Genomic DNA, 17,303 nt, shown 5'->3' with positions numbered 1-17,303 from the left:
GTTTTAAGGGGGGATTGCGCCCTCTAATGCACATATCGCACATACATTTAAACAGCAGCGTGTCAGATGAGGTGCATAAACTCCTACTGCACATCCACACTATGCACTAACCTTGTGTTACTCTGTCTTGCATGCTGCTTAAGAGACAAATCTTTGTCTTCCTCTGTAAAGACATTTGGTTTCCAGATTCTACCAAAAGGCTGCCCCATACTAGTGGTAGAGGAAATATTCAGATCTTTAAGTAAATATACTAACAATACACTGTAAAAATACTCCATTATTTCAGCAATTTATCATTTGATTATTATTACTTACGCGTTAATGTAAAGCAGGATTTTACTGTTGTAGTTTGTTGAGGTGGAGCAGACTTAATTATGCAACTGCAACTAATGATTATTTTCTACTAATTATTTCCACCATTCATCAACTGTTTGGTTTGTAAAAATTCTTTAAAAAATGTAGAAATGCCATCGTAATTACCCTGAACCCAAAGTGATATTGTCTGCTCATAGGCATGCATGTGATTGCACTCATTTGTCTGTGATAATGACAGCTATAGATTTCACATCATACAGGGTGTTGCTGTGCTGCCACACGTTTCTGTAACCAACTTCATGCACACAAATACTGTAGCTCGCCTGATCTGCTGACCATACCTGAGGAAAGACACCAGACCCCCTCCATTCCCCTTGTCCTCCTGGTTGATGTGGCACAAGAGACAGGAGCTATGATTGTTTTGGCATTTGACTTTGGGGGATCATGGACATTTTAACTGGACACACAATTTCCTACCCGCATGCAAACAAGCTGTATTTTTGAAAAATAAAAAGTCCGTATGCCAGTTCCAACATATTTTGTTCTGTAAAATTCTCCCAAACATGACCAAGCAGGACGTTCGTTTTTCCAAATGTTTTTTTTTTTTAATATGGAGATACTGAAAGTACAGCTCACAACAAACAGACATAGACTTCTGATATATATATATAGTAGAGTTTTAGTAACTGAAAAGTGTTACAGATATTACTTTTGGACCAAACAACAATCATAATCACAAAGCTGAAGTTCAAAGGTCACACACAAGTTAATGTCCTCACTGGATTCACAAACACTGCAGCTGTGCTTCTGGTTTGACAGGACAATATAGTGAAAAGTAAACCACAATAACATGAGTGAGAAGTTTATCTGAACCACAAGATGGGGGACAAAAGACTAAATATTCCCCACAGAAACACATTCAGTTTCTTGGCCTTGTTTGCTCTTGTAAAACAAAGTTTTGCTTTACAAAACAAAGTAAGGTAAATTAGGTAAGCAAAACAACTCCTTTTCTCATTTATGCCAGTTCCCTCTGTAACTGAAGGAAAAAATTTTTTACATATGAAAAAGACCTCAGTTGGGAAGCATTTACAAAGAAATTTTCTTTTGGTTATTACGGGCCTCCTTTGTTGCCAGCTGGATCAGATTTGGTACATGGTACAACACAATGAGACCCAAAATGTTTACAAACTGACAAAATTTTTTGAAACTATTATTTTGGTGTAATTCTCTGTGACTAATTATCTGATACCAAATTTGTCTGATAATCCGGTAATATCAAAAAAAAAAATCTGCGAATAGTGAAAAAAGTGATTATTGTTATATATAATTATTTGACCCAGGTCAGATACGAAACACTGATACAACAGAGAAACTCTTTTTTTTTTATTAGGATGTGCATCAAACTATTAACAACTTCAGCCAGACAAGGGTCGTGTCACTTTTTATCAAATCCAGTAAAAACTGGACACAATTTGTTACTTGTTGATTATTTTTACTTTTATTTGTACCATAGCTTTTTTTTAGACAAGACCAAGCTGGTTGACACAATTTTCACATACAAACATATTACTCTATCAAACTGACTTGAAATGTGTTAAAGAAGCAGTACTACGCAAATGCCCATACAGTTTCACCAAAAGGTAAACATTGATTGAAAACACCAGAACATTACCCAGACAGTCATGCTCATTCAAGTTACGACCCTTCACTAGATTCTTCTCCTGCTTCATCGGGGGCTCTTGGATCCATCTGAGACCGAACAGGTGATTTTGCAGACCGTGCTGGTTCATTCTCTCCTTGGCTGCCAGCGGCTGGATCATCAGTTGGCTCATTACTGGTGCTGAGGAAGGCTTGGTACTGGTTCCAGAAGCCTGCTGAGCTCCTGGTGGCAGGAATGTTCAAGGAAGTCATAGATGTAGAAGAAGGAAGTTGGTCAGTGGAGGAACGACTGCTCCGGGCTGGTGGACGTGTTGTTTTGGTTACCACACCATGGTGCTTCATGTGCCCCTGGGAACATGAAGGGTTAGGATTAGGCTAGGTATAACTCCCAAACATACCCAATATAATTCAGTGTAGAGTAAAATCCATGGGTAATTTAGTCTGATATATGATGGGTGCATGCAGATTTTCTTTCTTTCTTTCTTTTTTTTTTTTTGATGCATATGGACTAATTTTTACAGACTAATAATTCAACAGTGTGAGTCTTCTTCAGATTACATAATGAAGATGCTCATTGTAGTGAAATATTTGTCCCTTGCAAGATATAGTTCTACACTAAAGCTATAAAATATTGTTTAAAAGCTTTTTACGACATATCCAGCATAGAAGTTATTTTAATATGAAATAAATTTTTCCTCACCTTTAGTCCACTGCGACTGGCATACTCTTTTCCACACTCAGCACAGCAATAGGTCTTCTTCTCAGGACGAGACATTGGAGATGGGAGAGCTGGAGCGAGGCTGAGGGGGAGAGAAGCATCTAGTTCTTCACTTGGAGCCAATCCACTAATCTTAACACCGTCCACCCGGTCTTCCCTCCCATATGAACCAAAATTAAAGCTCTGACGTGTCTCCCTTACAAAAGTGGCAGCTCTCTGTGATGTACCCCTTACTTCAGGACCAGTAGTGTGAGCGGTCTCTAAAGTGGAAGTCATTTTGGGGTCCTCATCAGGCACAGTTGCTAGGTCTTGCTTTGGTGTTGCTGGTGGAGGGGACTGATCTTTGTCTTCTTCCATGGGTTCTGGTGATTGGGGCCTTGGGGAGACTGAGTCTGGTTCCAAGGTTGGTGCTGAATCAACATTCAGAACATCTTGACTCCGGGTGGGGTTAGAAGAGGTACTGGGACCGGTCAAAGCAGGGGGTGTACCAAGGGCAGGTGCGCTTTGTAAGTCCTCCAGGTTTGATCTAGATCCAAGGAAGGCATCAGAGGAGGTAGATGCTTCATCCTCTCCACAGTTCACTGCCATAGCATTAGATGACACTGTTGTTTTGGTTACAGTGGAGGAACTTGGTGAGATGTTGGACTTCAGGAGAGGAACATCGACGGTGGCCTGCTGTTCAACTTGGTTGTTTTTGCCTACTGGGGAAGCTTGTTCTGTCTGCTGAGAGGCTGTCAAGGGGGCACTGACACAAAGGACAGGGGGGTCTACGCTGCCTGGTGGTGGAGTTTGTGTGGTGGGATTCATGAAGGGGTCAGGACTAAGGTCAGAGGGGGGGATGAGGTCTGGGCTGGAGGACCCAGACTTGCTGGGATTTTTGGTGAACTCAACTGATTTCATACTGCCAGACACAGGGACTGACCCAACTGCTGGAGTTTGAAATTGTGAGCTTGGCACTGGGCTCTTAGAGTGGCCTGGTAGAGGAGGTGTTTTACTAGAGGCAGCATTTAAGTCAGTGGAGTGGGACTGAGATTGTGACGAGGATTTGGCATTAGATTCTGCTGGTGTCTCCTGTGCAGAATCCTCTGTGCCATCTGTGGGCAACTGTCCACCAAGGTGCATGCGGATGTGGTGCTGGAGCACAAGGGCATTAGTGAATTTACGCTGGCACAGTGGGCAAGAGTTCTGGACACGTGCATTGGGTGGTCGGGCATGATGGGTGGCCAGATGTGACCGCAGGCTGCCTTTGGTAGAGAAGGATCTGCCACATATCTTACACGGGAAAGGCCGTTCTCCAAGATGTGTAGCCTGGTGTAGACGCAGTGCTCTGGGACAGCTCAGCACTCGTAGACATACCCCACACTGATTGTTTGCCAGATTGCCAGCTGGACCTGTGATGGTTAGTGATGGTAGCATGCCCGCTGCCATGGCCCTTGCTCCGTTGGCACTCAAGCCCAGGGCAGCAACCATGTCATTGGTGAAGTTTGAAACAGAAGTGGAGACAAGAGTTGAAGATGGTGGGGACGCCATGACATATGTTGTAGAAGTGCTGGCATTTGTGAAACGGTTGTTGGCTGGACTTGCTGAAGAGGTAGTGGTCCTGCCAGATAACATCTCCAGAATGGAGGAGGAAGTAGAAGAAGAAGTCCAGGGACAAGAGGAGTGAGGAGGAGCTTTCTCTAGCTTCTCCACCAGCCTCTGCAGCTTGGAGGTTTCAGATGTAGGAGTGGAGGTAGCAACTGAGGAAGGCAGGGAGGATGGAGTGGTGGTGGGTGGACCTTTAGGAAAGGAAGAGAAAGGGAAAGAAAGCTGAGAATGGCTAGAAGAGGCAAGTTGGTGGGAGCCTGGAGTAGAGAGTAGTGGGGTGTGAAGCAAGCCCAAAGCTGGATGATTGTAGATGGATGAGTGTGCAGTAGTGGTAGAGGAAGAAGTGGAGACAGATGGAAAAAGGAGCTTAGGCAGGTGGGCTAGCTGAGAGTAGGCTGCAGGAGAAAGCATTGGGGCATGAGGGGGAGTGTTCTCATCAAAGTGTTGCTGCTTGGCACCCTTGAATAACTCTGTGATGGTGGAAGACGAAGACAGGGAAGGATTGGAGAGGAAGGAGGTAGCCAGAGAAGAGGTGGAGGCTGAAGAGGAGGAGGATGAGTGGGATGAGCCAGAGGTGATAGAGGCTGCAGCGGCAACAGCTGCAGCCCTATTGAGCTGCAGAAGAGAGTGGGAAATCAAAGCCAGATCCACACTTGGGGCCAGGGGTAGGGTAGAAGGAGTAGATCCTCCAGAGCCCCCCAGAGAAAAGCCAGCACTGCTACCACTAACATCCAAAGGATCTCCACATGTTTCATCCTCTGGCCTGCTTTTTGGCTTCTTCTGTATCATATTCATGCCACTGGTACTGCTACCACTGCTCATGGTTTGTCCCATATCTGACCCCACTGTGGATCCTAATGCTACCCCAAACAAAGAAGGTGGCAGAAGTGAAAGTGAGAGTTCTGGGTTTTGCTCACGGTGACGTAGGAAGTGGACCTTGAGGTTGCCCCTTGTGGTGAAGCGGCTGAGGCACACAGGACATTGGTAGGGTCGTTCCCCTGTGTGTGAGCGTAGATGTATCTGTACGGAAGAGTCACTACTGAACATTTTTCCGCAAAAGCGACAGGTATGTTGGAGGCGGCCAGTAGTAGCGGAACTGGATGCGGAGGAAGAGTCTCCTCCAGAGACAGACTGTAAAGCATGTTGGGAGTTTGGAACCATAGATACTGTTGTGGGGAGGGATGAGTTTAGGAAGGATAGGCCACCATGCCCACTCCCTGAAGTGGTGTTTGGAGATTTCTCATGAAGATAGCGGTTGGGCAGAGCTAAGGACAGGGCAAGTGGATAGGTAGAGGAAGCCATGGAGATGGCAGCGGAGGAAGAGGTGGAGGGAGCTGAGGATCTAGAACTCATTCTCAGATAACCATGAGCCCCTGCAGTTCCTCCTGATCCTTCAATCTGGGACTTGTGGGGCTGCAGTATTTGAGACAAGGAACTGTTTGGTTTTGTGGGTTTGTTGGCTGTCTGAGGAGGGAGCAGGGAGGAGAAACATGCCAGGAGAGGAGCCACAGAGGTGGAAGGCTGGGGTGCAGTTGACTTAGCAGTTGGGCTGGCTGCCCTTTTGCTGCCTTCCAGGCAGAGCTGAGGCAGAGGAGGGAGGAGATGCTGAGAAGGTGTATCTATGGCATAGGAGGCTCCACCCAGGCGTAGCACCTGTCTACATATCTCTTCTGTTATCTGCATCTGGTGGATCTGCCTTTGCTGCAGCACCCGCAACTCCTCCAGGATTAGGGCAATACTCAGTTGGGCCCTAGAGGGCGCAGCTGAAGCAGATGTCACTCCTGGGCTAGGAGTGGGAGTAACAGGACTTGGGGGACCCTCAGGAACACGGCTGGGGCTTCCAGGGTGCGGTGGAGGACATAGGGAGGCAGAAGATGATGAGGAGGAAGAAGAGGTGGTGGTGGTGGCTGACAGCCCCAACTTGGGAGAGGCCATGTGTGCGCTTCGGGAAGGGTGGATAAGGGGACTTGTAGAAGATGTAGGATTGCAACCCAACAGTTGAAGGGTAGGTGGATTTTGAGTTTGGGAAGAGAGAGAAGAGTAAGGAGAGTCAGGAGAGAGGGAGGGCTGTAGGTCTTTGAGGGGCTGGTGGGAGGGCTGGGTCGGTGAGGATAGCTGTGGACTCTCAGTGGGCAGCGAGGTGGTCTGAGAGCCCTTGGGAGATGAACGGAGTGGAAGGGGCAGCTGGAAGCTTTGAGGAGAGGAGGATGGAGAGCACAGGGGAGAATCCAGAATAGATGGAAAGGATTGTGACTTCACCACCAAGTTGTCATCTGGGGAAATTCAAAGAAGAAAATCAAAACATATTTTTTTCATTGTTAAAATAATTACAAAAAACAAAATTTAAAATCCACATCTCAGAGCACTTTGAATCAACTTACAAAAATCAGGTGACTAAGAGGTGAATTTTAACCTTTGGGTTCAATTTCCACAACCTCATTATCCACCACTTTCTTTTCCTCTTTGTCCTGTCTATCCTCATCAGCTGCAGCCTCCCTGCCACTGTCGCCACACACACACACACACACACACACACACACACACACACACACACACACACACACACACACACACACACACACACAAGCACACACCATGCATGCTAACACACACATGTACACACACAAACACAGATTCCACTGATCTGCAAGAATACACTGCTCACCCGTGGAGAAGCCTACCTTGTTTCCAGGGCAACACGCACAAGACAATGGACTTTACCCCCCTCATAAAAAGAAGCCATATCCACACACTAAGACACTCTTCCATCCCTGCCCCTTTCTCTTTCTTTCTTCCTCCATTCAATCTTTCTTTCATCTCCTTAAGAACCCCTCCCCCAGTAGCCCAATGGGGTGCTGAGGGTTAGGTCCTGGTTGGGTACTAGACACTGTAAAATGTGTCTGATTGGCTGGTAGGCTTGACCTTAAACACCCTGAGGTCGAATTTCTGATACGGTTTAGGACCAGGGAGAGGAAAAGAGGTGGCGTGTAAAGAAAACAAATGACCCTGCAGACAGACATGATGACTCACAGACCATCAGCAAGCTAACTTAACCCAGAAAAGCATGGAGGGACAGATGTGGAAACACAAACACACAGCATACCTGTCAATGCACAACACAAAGACACAAAAAGTGAACACTTTGTATGCACACGGTTGCTTATGCACTCACAAACACATACAGAACTTACTGCTGTTTGCTTAAAAGCTACAGTTTTATGACACAATGTGGGCCCTATTCCTGTAACTGGAGTGGACAGACAGACAAACACACACACACTTCCGTGCGTGCACACACACGCTGTCACATACACACTTCTTCATGGGTATGTTCATGCTTCAGTGCTCAGCAACAAAGCTGAAAGGGGACAATGGGGTCTAATGCTATTGCAGTTGGAACACCTTATACAGTGCCTCACAAAGTTTCCTTTTCCTTGACCTACTCATGCTCATCTCTTTACATCTACCAAACCCATTTATTGCTTTTCATGCACATTTTCTAATTCACTATATGTTCTTTGTCACCAATATTTATCTGAGGATTTATTGTACATCCGCCTATTCTGGGTGGTCTGTGTCTTTGAACCTGGCAGTGATGAGGAGTGAAGACATTTGGGTTTTACAGGGCAAAGAAAGCAGCTAATGGTTGCAACCACAGAGAATGGATTAAAGACTCTGCAGGCCAATAATTCCAACAAGCCTTCTTTTTCTCAGTAAGCAAGTATAGCGTGCACCTAAAGATAGCTTACTTTTCATTGTAAATTAACCAGATTGAACAGTTTTGGAAAGAAACCATTCATAAATGATGGTTGAGATTAAATGATTAGCCCTTCATCAGTAAAATTAAAAAAGAAGCCCCTGTAGTCTATTATGAAATTACTGTTCAAATTTTAAAACTCAGTCTGTGTCAAAAGTTACAATACAGCATGAAAGGTTAAAGCATCAATTTAAGTCCTTCTAGAATGATACAGTAAATATACCAGAAAATAATGATACTATGAACTGTCACAATCTCTGCATATTGAGGAAAAGTGGCTTCTTTGAGGTGTAAACTCTCTATTCAATGTGAATCTAATCCTACTGAACAACCAGTATTCTTTTGAAATATACTCTAATTCTCACCATGATCAAGTATCCCACAGGCACCGAGGGTCAGGCTCATAAGCTGCTGGGGTCGTTTCTGTTTCCGACGGGACATGCTTCTGCAGGATGGGACCGACGCAGGGGCGCATTGGCCAACACACAACTTTTATTCTGTCTCCCTGCACACTGAAAAAAGTAGGTGTCTAAATTACTTAAAGGGAAAAAAACGAAGGAAAACTAAAGTATCATCTCCAAAAATGTGACAGTGGATGCTCCAGGTTAATTAGTCTCTGTAAAGCGTGTCCACGTTGGTGGCATTGTGGTGCAGAGACAGAAAAACAGGACTAAAGTGCCATGTGACAGTTTCTCTCGACAAGTCTTCCTTTTCTCTAAACTCACCGTTGGCCCTCCTTCTCTTTCTCTCCACACACACACACACACACACACACACACACACACACACACACACACACACACACACACACACACACACACACACACACACACACACACAGCTCACTTGTTCATCCACTACTTTGCATTCAAATGGCGAGTGAACACCCCTTCTTTTGAGCCAAGAGTCCACTGCCTCTCCTTAGTAAACCCTCATACATGGACGCTCAAGTTCATCCCATACTAATCCCCGCCGGGGCTTTCGATGACTGATACGAGCCAAAAAAAAATCAAACACTAATCTCGTGTGTCTCTGCGCGTAACCGAAGGAAACTGTGCGCACAGGTGGGCGCAAAAGCCAGCGCCAGCTCGGACAAATTATTATTATTATTATTATTATTATTATTATTATTATTATTATTATTATTATACAATGAAAACAGGCGTACAGTGTCACATGTCACGTTGTTGCTCACACCAATTCAAGTCTATTCAGGGTATGTGTGGGAGAGATTTCACGATGCTCCCCGCCACCCCCAGAAACAGGCTCCTGTGTGAGCTCAGTCAACAGAGTGGCTGAAATGAGGTGGAATTTGCAACAATGGCGTTGAGGGAGCACAGCTGAGTGAGCATCACCCTCTCAGAGCCTCTCCAACACATAAGGCTACTGACTGGAGGCACAATGCTCCCTTTTCACCCTCATCCCGGCTGCTTACCACGTGGAAAGAGGTAATGAAAGAAAGACACAGCCAGAGCAAGGGGGAAAATAATTTTTCACCCTGGCCCTGTGACACCCCGCCGTCCCCCACCCCGCCCCTCCCCTGTCTCTCTGAGGCTTGAATGGAATAATAAAACACATCCGAGGTCTGATAGAAAGTCTGCCTGTTATAGGTCGTCTCAAGGTGGTTGGAAAACAGGTAATGATTTGAGTCTGAATTATTTAAAACAGCCCTTCCTTCGCAGGACGGTGAAAGTCCTCTTCATTTACTATGATGGACAGTTTAACATCCGGCTTATGTAATTTCTCTAGTGTGCCAACGGACACTTTTCTATGCAAACCAAGCAGTGATTTCCGAACAATAGAAAATGATCACAAATAAAATCGTTACGCACAGACGCGCCATTGCGTAATCGATAATCTTTTGACAAAGAGAAGTGATCACAAAACAGTTATTAAACAGTCAAAACAGGGAATAGCATCGCTTGTTTCACGAGAACTCCGTAGTGTTGACAACCATTCGTATTTTTCGTGCCATCTTGCCGAAATGGTCGAGTGTCCGACGGTCGGACGTTTTTAACACCAATGTGTGGAAGAAAGCGCAAAAACCGGCGCTGAGATGCGCGTCCCCGCTACTGTACGGCGACCTGTTGCACGCCATGCGCGCTCCCACATCATAACAAGTTATGATTCATAATATATTATGACTTCTACCAAAAAAATACAGTCCCGGATGTGCATTTCCCCCACAGGCCGCTCGTCGTCAACACAACCCCTTTAAAGATAACACAAAAAAACTTACCATGTTGGAAACGATGATTTTTGGCAGCGGTATTGTGTAATGACACGGGGGTAAAAAGCTCAGGAGCTTATGTTGTGTAAGGTCGGCTTCGTCTCTCAGCCGGGACACTGGCGCAGCATTTCCCTATTCACTCCCAGGGATGCGCAGTCGGACAGCCGCATTTTTTTCAATTATTTATCTCCGTCGCAAATCGCGGTTCTTTCCCTTATGACAAAGGGTTATTATGCCTGAATGTATTTACTCATAGTCCGGCGGTCGGAGGAGAAGCGGGGCGCTGCAGATAGCTGTGCTCGGTACAGGGGGAGGATTATTTTTCTTGGCCGTGCGTGCTGTTCTTCCTCCTCTCTTTGTATTTGTCGGGCCTGCCCCTGTCAGGCCTGTCTGCGCTCTCTGCGGTACTGTCTGTCTGTCTGTCTGTCTGGTTAGCTGGCTAGCTGTCTGTCTCCCTGTCTCTTATAATTAATGGCCCTCGCCGTCAGACGGTCCTCTGGGAAACGGTGACCACGGTTACCTCCACATTGGCTCTCACTGTGCATCTCACACAGGAGTGCAGGCCCGGGCACACACACCTCTAACGCATGGCTGAATCAATCAGACGGTTTCACAGGTGTGTGTGATCCCCCGTCCCCTACCATCAATATCATAATTGATGTGTTTCATATTTTAATGTAAAAATAATATTTAGTCTCAGTGATCACAGAATTTGTTTTAAATGCTGGATATTAGCACTGATCTAACCCTGTGCATACATTGGGTTCTCGTTAAAGTCTTTAATGGGCTATTTTGGATGTTTGACTCTTAATATTAGAAGTCAAAATGACCTTGATTGTCACCCAGTACAACCATTTTTACAGACAATGAAAATGCCATCACATTTTGGTCACTGAGAGACAATATACTGAAAATACAGGGAATTGAATGCAGATAATGATAATTGTGCTTCCAGTCCCATAGAATATGTGGTTTGCTATCATCAAAACACAGATATTAATGATCTGTCTTCATTTTAAATCTAGAAAATTTAGCTTGTGTCCAGCTAAGGGATGATGTGCGACCTCCAGTATGTTTTATTTTTCATAGTTTTGCCAAGTTTCAAGGCAAAAAACATTATATTTCAAATTTCAGTTGTTTGGCCTGTATGATGGTATATTTTCTATGTTATCTTCAGACAAGATATCTGATTTCAAGGTTTAAACTTCTGTTCACATTGCTTCATTTTTTCAGTTTGTTGGATCCCATTGATAACAATAGTGCTGTTAACATATTTTAATTGGGGGGGATCACAAGATGAAAGAAAATCTTGACCTGCTGGTGGCGCTAGAGGAAATGTCAAGGGATCAAGAATCACACTAATCTTATGTCAGTGTGAACTCTCTTTAACATGTCTGGACATCCAGACTGGATCTTATCAAGTTAAAATCACTCACTGCTCTGTGCAGCCGAAATTGCTTCTTTCAAGTTAAGTAAGACTCAAATCTAAAATACTTTCTCTTAAATTTGATAGAGCATTTTTTCATTTATTCTTTCACTCAGTGTACTGTATCTGGAAGGATATTAATGATGACCATTAAGCCATGATTATTCACTTACCCTCAACTCTGCAGTGCAGCTGAACTGTTTAAGAGGCTGCTAAAGCATCATTAGTATCTGTGTTAGGGTGTCACAGTATCTAGTGCAGGGTAGAAGTCAGTAGCTTGCAGCATAGCAGGAGCAGCACATTGAATTTGTCAGTTAATGCATATTTTCGAACGTGACAGTGTTTTTTATTACCATTATATGACTGGATGTTTTTATCTTATCAGCTCACAGCCATGTCTCCTGACACACTGGCTGACAGATGTCATGGTTCAGGTCTTACATCAGTAAAACCACTAGGTGTCTCTCAAAGACAAAAATTAGAGGCATGATGCGATAGCGCCACCTGTATGTTTTAATGATGGAGATCACAATAATGCACATATTATTTTTTAATAATCAATGTAATGCAGAAAATATAGTAATAACAGGTTCTAAATAGATAATTGTAATTTAGAAATAATGCCACAATCCAACAGTCATTTCCAGCTGACTTCATTTTCTCTATTTTATGAGATAGATAAGATAAAACTTAATTGATCGCACATCAGGGAAATTAAGTTCTTACAGACAGCAAGAATAAAAAAGACAATAAGGTCCTGATCTCAGAATTGACCCATCTGGATTATGAGGTTATTCAGAAATGCAGAGCAGTTAGGCATAACGTACAAGAAAGATATGATTCAGTGTAAACCACAATACTACAAGGTATGTGATGAAAAACTCCCTCTTAGATGTAGTTCCCTTTTTAAACTACTTATTAAATGATTTATAAAGCCGTCTCTACCTGGGAACTGTCTGTCAGCCTGTCCTGAAACACTTTAAGCTTCATCAGAGGCATTTTGCAGCAGGAAAATGCTTCCCTTGTATAACTTATGTCCTTTCTAATGACAATATAGATTAAAGAGTCTATCAAAGGGCTAAGGTAGACCAGAGCACTGGTCAAAACACTGGACAGATCCCTGGCTGAGTTTTCTGTTTCTGAAGCGTTGTCAACTTTGAGAGAATAGTAGAGGGTCCTGAAACCGAAGGGCAAGAACAAAACTGTGTACGTCCCAAACACCAGACTCAGAACCCCCAAAACTCTTCTTCTGTTTTTTGTTTCATGTCTCATGGCCACACTGTTGTTGAGGGCTCTCCATGTGGCAATGAGGAGACCCAGGAGAAATGGGCCGGGAAGGAGGCAGATGATGGAGAATATCAATGACGAGAATCTGGTATGGCTCATGAAGACATAATCCAAAATGGAGTAGGCTATTGAAGTGGTCCACATGCAAATTGAGATCAGGATGGATAACTTTGTACTGCTCTTTGTGTGGTACCACACTGGACAGGCCACCATTAAATACCTCTCGGCAGAAATCAGCAGCATGAAGCCCAAATTGGAGATCAGACCCAAGCGGACAAACAGTCGTGCGATGCAGCGGGCCCTGACAAAAGGGTAGAAGGTGGCATCAAAAAACCTACTCACAATAAAAACAACTGTGATCCCGATTTGAATGAGATCTGACAGGAGCAGGTTTAAGGTGAAGATCGGAGCTACTCTGTCCTTCTTGAGGAGACACAGGAGCGCATAGAAGGCCAGGCAGACTTCAGGCAGTCCTACAAGGAATATCACCCAGTCCACCACAATACCTATGGTATTTGTATAATAGGCAGGGTCTTTACCACAGAGAAGTGAAGCATTTTCATGGATCCATGCAATCGAGCTGTTGTTTGTCATCTTCAGAGTATTGTCCTTGCTTTCCCCTCTGCAGTTTTCTCTGTCCACCAAGTAGCTGGAGGTTTCTATTTACCTTTGATCCAGCCATTGCATGGAAGACTAATTATGCAAACCAGGAGTACCTACCCCGGAGCATTTTACAGTATGAATACAGTGGGTGGTCAAATCTATTTTGTTGTGTTAAACACGCAGTGGAGATATGACACCTATCCCACTGTGACGATATACAAAACAAGGCAAAACAGGTGAGCCGGTGATACAGAAAGACAGAGCAGCAGTTTGAATATTCAAAGTTCAAATGGAAATACAGAAGAAAACTATCTAGTTTTCATTTTATTTTGCCCAAATAGTCATTTAAATATAGACACACAATACAGTATATAGCATAAACACAAACCATAAAGGTAACCGCACACATGCTTCCACATACAAATACAGCACAATACATTAAAGACACCAGCCACTTTAGCCAAGTCAGAGTTTCTGGTTAATTTCAAAATGTAACTTTACACAGCATAGAAGAGTCAGAAAGTCAACAAATTTAGTCATATCAGTTACACAGCTGTATCTAACATCTGCTAACATTAGCTACATAACGCGGTGGGCCATGCCAGACCAAGCAAGGCTATAGCAGCACAGCTCCTGAGTGTACTGAGTTGATGTTTTTTTTTTCTTATGATTTCACCTTTTCATTTGTGAGAGCAGCTAGAAGGTCCCCGGTTCGAATCCTGCTGTGGGCGCTGGTGGCGTGTCCTCCACCATGTCTTCAGTGCCTGCTGCTCGAGGAAAAAGAGGCCTTTCTGTGTGGAGTTTGCATGTTCTCCCCGCGTTCACCCGGGGTTTCCTCCTTAAATAAACATGCAAGAAAATCACCGCCTGACCAACGGTGATGAAAAAAGGATGGGTCCCCGGGCGCGGGCACCAGCATCAGCTGGCAGCTGGCAGCCCACCGCTCTTGGCCTGCCGTGAGGACCGAGGATGGGTCAAACATGGAAAAAATAATTTCACATTGCATGGCGTGTTTAGAGTCTCCTCCTCCCTGTAGCATGTGTGTGCTGTGATCAATAAAGTACAGATCTTAATCTTAATAATATGGTACATTATTACATAGCACTGTTATAATACTGTGCAGAATAATGATGTTCAATTCTTAAGTAACAGTCAACTGGACAACATGATGTTGTTGTTCAGTATAACATGTAGACATGTGTCCTTTCCAGGCATCCTATGAACCTCAGATTATGCATAAATGTTTCTTTGTTGGATTACCCTAAAACATGCTTTTCCCCCCACATACTGCTCAATACCATTTCTTTCATCCATTTTTGAAAACAAGGTGGTGTAAATTTCTACTCCCTTAAATTTCCAGGAGATTGTTCGCTTAGCTTAGCTTAGCTTAGCATAAAGACTGGCCCAGCTGTCAACGGGCGAGAGGCAGGGTACACCCTGAGCTGGTTGCCAGCCAACTGCAGGGCCTCATCTAACTCTCGGCAAGAATTCAAATAAGCATATTTTCCAAAATATCGAACTTAAAAGCTTAAAGGAATAGCGGTCTTCCTTTGTTTACTCTTATTTGTCTAGAGACACTTAAATACTTTGGACATTCCCAGACTCAGACACAATGAACTGGCTAAACTGACACTGAACCAAAGATAAGTTATACATTTTACAGTTTATACCCAACATGAATAGATTAGGACTCACACTCAAATATCACATACACCCAGCTGCTCAGTGGCCAGTTTATTAGGCACACCTTACTAAAACTAATACAACAGCCCCGCAATAAATCCAGCCTTCATGAAGGCTACAATGTTCAGCTTTTGCTAAAACTGTTTGAGAGAGTGGTGGATTAAATTTTATGATGATTTTGGAGGCTGCAGTTTGTGGTGTTGTTAAACTGCTGTGTTCGACACATTAGACACCTCACACTATAAACAGTGCAACTGAGCAGCACCACAAATTACACCCTAATAAATGACCTTGAAGTTTCACCAAACATGGGCCAATTTGCATCCATGACGGTACTGAAGGTACTGCAATTACATTAGCTCAGTGTGTGTGTGTGTGTGTGTGTGTGTGTGTGTGTGTGTGTGTGTGTGTGTGTGTGTGTGTGTGCCTTTCTTGGACATGGCACTCCTCTTCTGGCTCCCTGTTTTCTGTTCAGCCACACATATACACTAAGCTGCACACCTGCAATCCATCTACTCATTAACTCTGCAGTATATTAACCCCAGTTCTTCTGCCATTCATGGCCAGATTGTTTCAGTGTAAGTGGTAGATTACAGCTTGGCTCCTCAAATCGTGGCTTTAAGCTATCCCTTGTGTGTTGTTCTCATTCATCCACACTTGGAATCTGTATTCCCCTTCGTGATGGTTGCATAGCTTGGCTTGTAAACTGACAAATGAGTACAAGAATATAGTTTCACAGTTGTCGATATCTTTGCCAAAATAACATTATGATCTAACTTGAATCTAAGGTCCTCAGTGCTCCAATAAATATATATGCTGCAATGTACTGGACATCTGTTGATTCCTTGATCTTCGAGTTCTGATACAACTGATTTCTCTATCATGACTCCAGATCAGAGTGATACTCAGATGCAGCTTCCCTGCTGCTGCTCCCTCAGCCATGTAGACACCTTCTTCTTACTGAACTCATGCTCATGCATGACTCATGGACTCGGACACTTGTGGAATGTTCTAAAAACAAAGCACGCTCACAGTAACACATTTAACACGTGTTTTTTGGAATGAATAAGCCATAGAATTTTCATGTGGCCAACACCAGGTAACACAATAATCATTCATCCTATTTCAGGATTGCACAGTAGCTACCTGCTGAGTCTTTCCATCGTTGATGTCTTCCTGGTAGTCACAAGCTCAGAGCTAAAGACATTTAGGGATACTGTTTGATTGACCCTTATGCATGGAAAGTGTTTAACAGGGCTACAAGAGTCTAGAGCCATGCTATTGGTTCTGTGAGGCCAAGAGGTGGTGATTTGATTTCTCTCAAAAAGAGAAACGAAATGTCCCATTGAAAAAAAACATATTTCTGAAGAGAGAAGGGTTCAGAAATGCTGTGGGCTTCTCTTGCATGACTGGTACCCTCCTAACGCTGTTCACCCACCCAGTCTTAAAGAAGTCTTGTCATTTGAGCCGGATCATCAAAACTGATTATGTTGAAGCTGTGGTACCTGTAGAAGGCTCATGTCCTCCCTGATGGACCTCAAGTCAGCCTTGAGCGCAGTGGCAGACACCACCAGTATGAAGCTGTGGGGCTTCTGACTACAGAGTGAAACTCCTCTTGTTATCTACTGCTTCACCATCTCTGGGGTGTCTTTGAGGGAGCTAAATCTTACCTTCACAAGGGTTATAATGCGCAGTGCTTGTAACTTTTTTTAGAGAGGTGTTGATACACTTTTACAGCTATTTTAGTCCATCCTCATTGGTATAAATGCAGTGGACAGCACACAGCATGACACAGTACAACAGCACCACAAATTACAGCCAACAAAATAATCATACCGTTGAATCAACACCTCAACAAAAGCACAACACCTTAATCCTCATAAAGGCAGGATTTATTGCACGATGGTTGCATTAGACTGCATGAGTTTTAGCTGGGTGTACATAAAAACTGGGATCTGACTCTGTTTATTGTCAACAGATTAACATGAGCAGTTTATCACATCCCTGGAATGATCAAACACTATGCATTTAATATAAA

General features: G+C 43.9%; 2 protein-coding genes across 3 annotated transcripts in view; both read right to left on the bottom strand.

The window, feature by feature from the left end:
- The window catches only part of LOC139339495 (E3 ubiquitin/ISG15 ligase TRIM25-like), a 308,448-nt gene that overhangs the window by 245,098 nt on the left and 46,047 nt on the right, over window positions 1-17,303 (bottom strand). The window lies entirely within an intron of this gene.
- Window positions 906-10,605, bottom strand: sall2 (spalt-like transcription factor 2). Of its 2 annotated transcripts, XM_070974707.1 has the most exons (4): window positions 10,276-10,605; window positions 8,402-8,548; window positions 2,675-6,552; window positions 906-2,322 (listed from the first exon to the last, which is right to left on the bottom strand). In XM_070974707.1, exons 2-4 carry the CDS (start codon window positions 8,475-8,477, stop codon window positions 2,011-2,013), a joined length of 4,266 nt encoding a protein of 1,421 aa, XP_070830808.1. In that variant the 5' UTR covers window positions 8,478-8,548; window positions 10,276-10,605; the 3' UTR covers window positions 906-2,010. The 2 variants fall into 2 exon arrangements, with proteins under 2 accessions (XP_070830808.1, XP_070830809.1); XM_070974708.1 differs by lacking the exon at window positions 8,402-8,548 and having other exon boundaries at window positions 10,276-10,603.

Source organism: Chaetodon trifascialis, chromosome 11, assembly GCF_039877785.1.
Source record: "Chaetodon trifascialis isolate fChaTrf1 chromosome 11, fChaTrf1.hap1, whole genome shotgun sequence".
Lineage (NCBI taxonomy): Eukaryota > Metazoa > Chordata > Actinopteri > Chaetodontiformes > Chaetodontidae > Chaetodon > Chaetodon trifascialis.
This window is presented reverse-complemented; position numbering and strand designations above follow the sequence as displayed.

Coding starts and splice junctions, on each gene's coding strand:
- sall2 (XM_070974707.1), bottom strand. CDS start 8,477: ATGTCCCGTCGGAAACAGAAACGACCCCAGCAGCTTATGAGCCTGACC. Junction 6,553..8,401: donor CTGTGGGATACTTGATCATG/GTGAGAATTAGA, acceptor GAATTTCCCCAG/ATGACAACTTGGTGGTGAAG. Junction 2,323..2,674: donor CCAGTCGCAGTGGACTAAAG/GTGAGGAAAAAT, acceptor TCATGTTCCCAG/GGGCACATGAAGCACCATGG.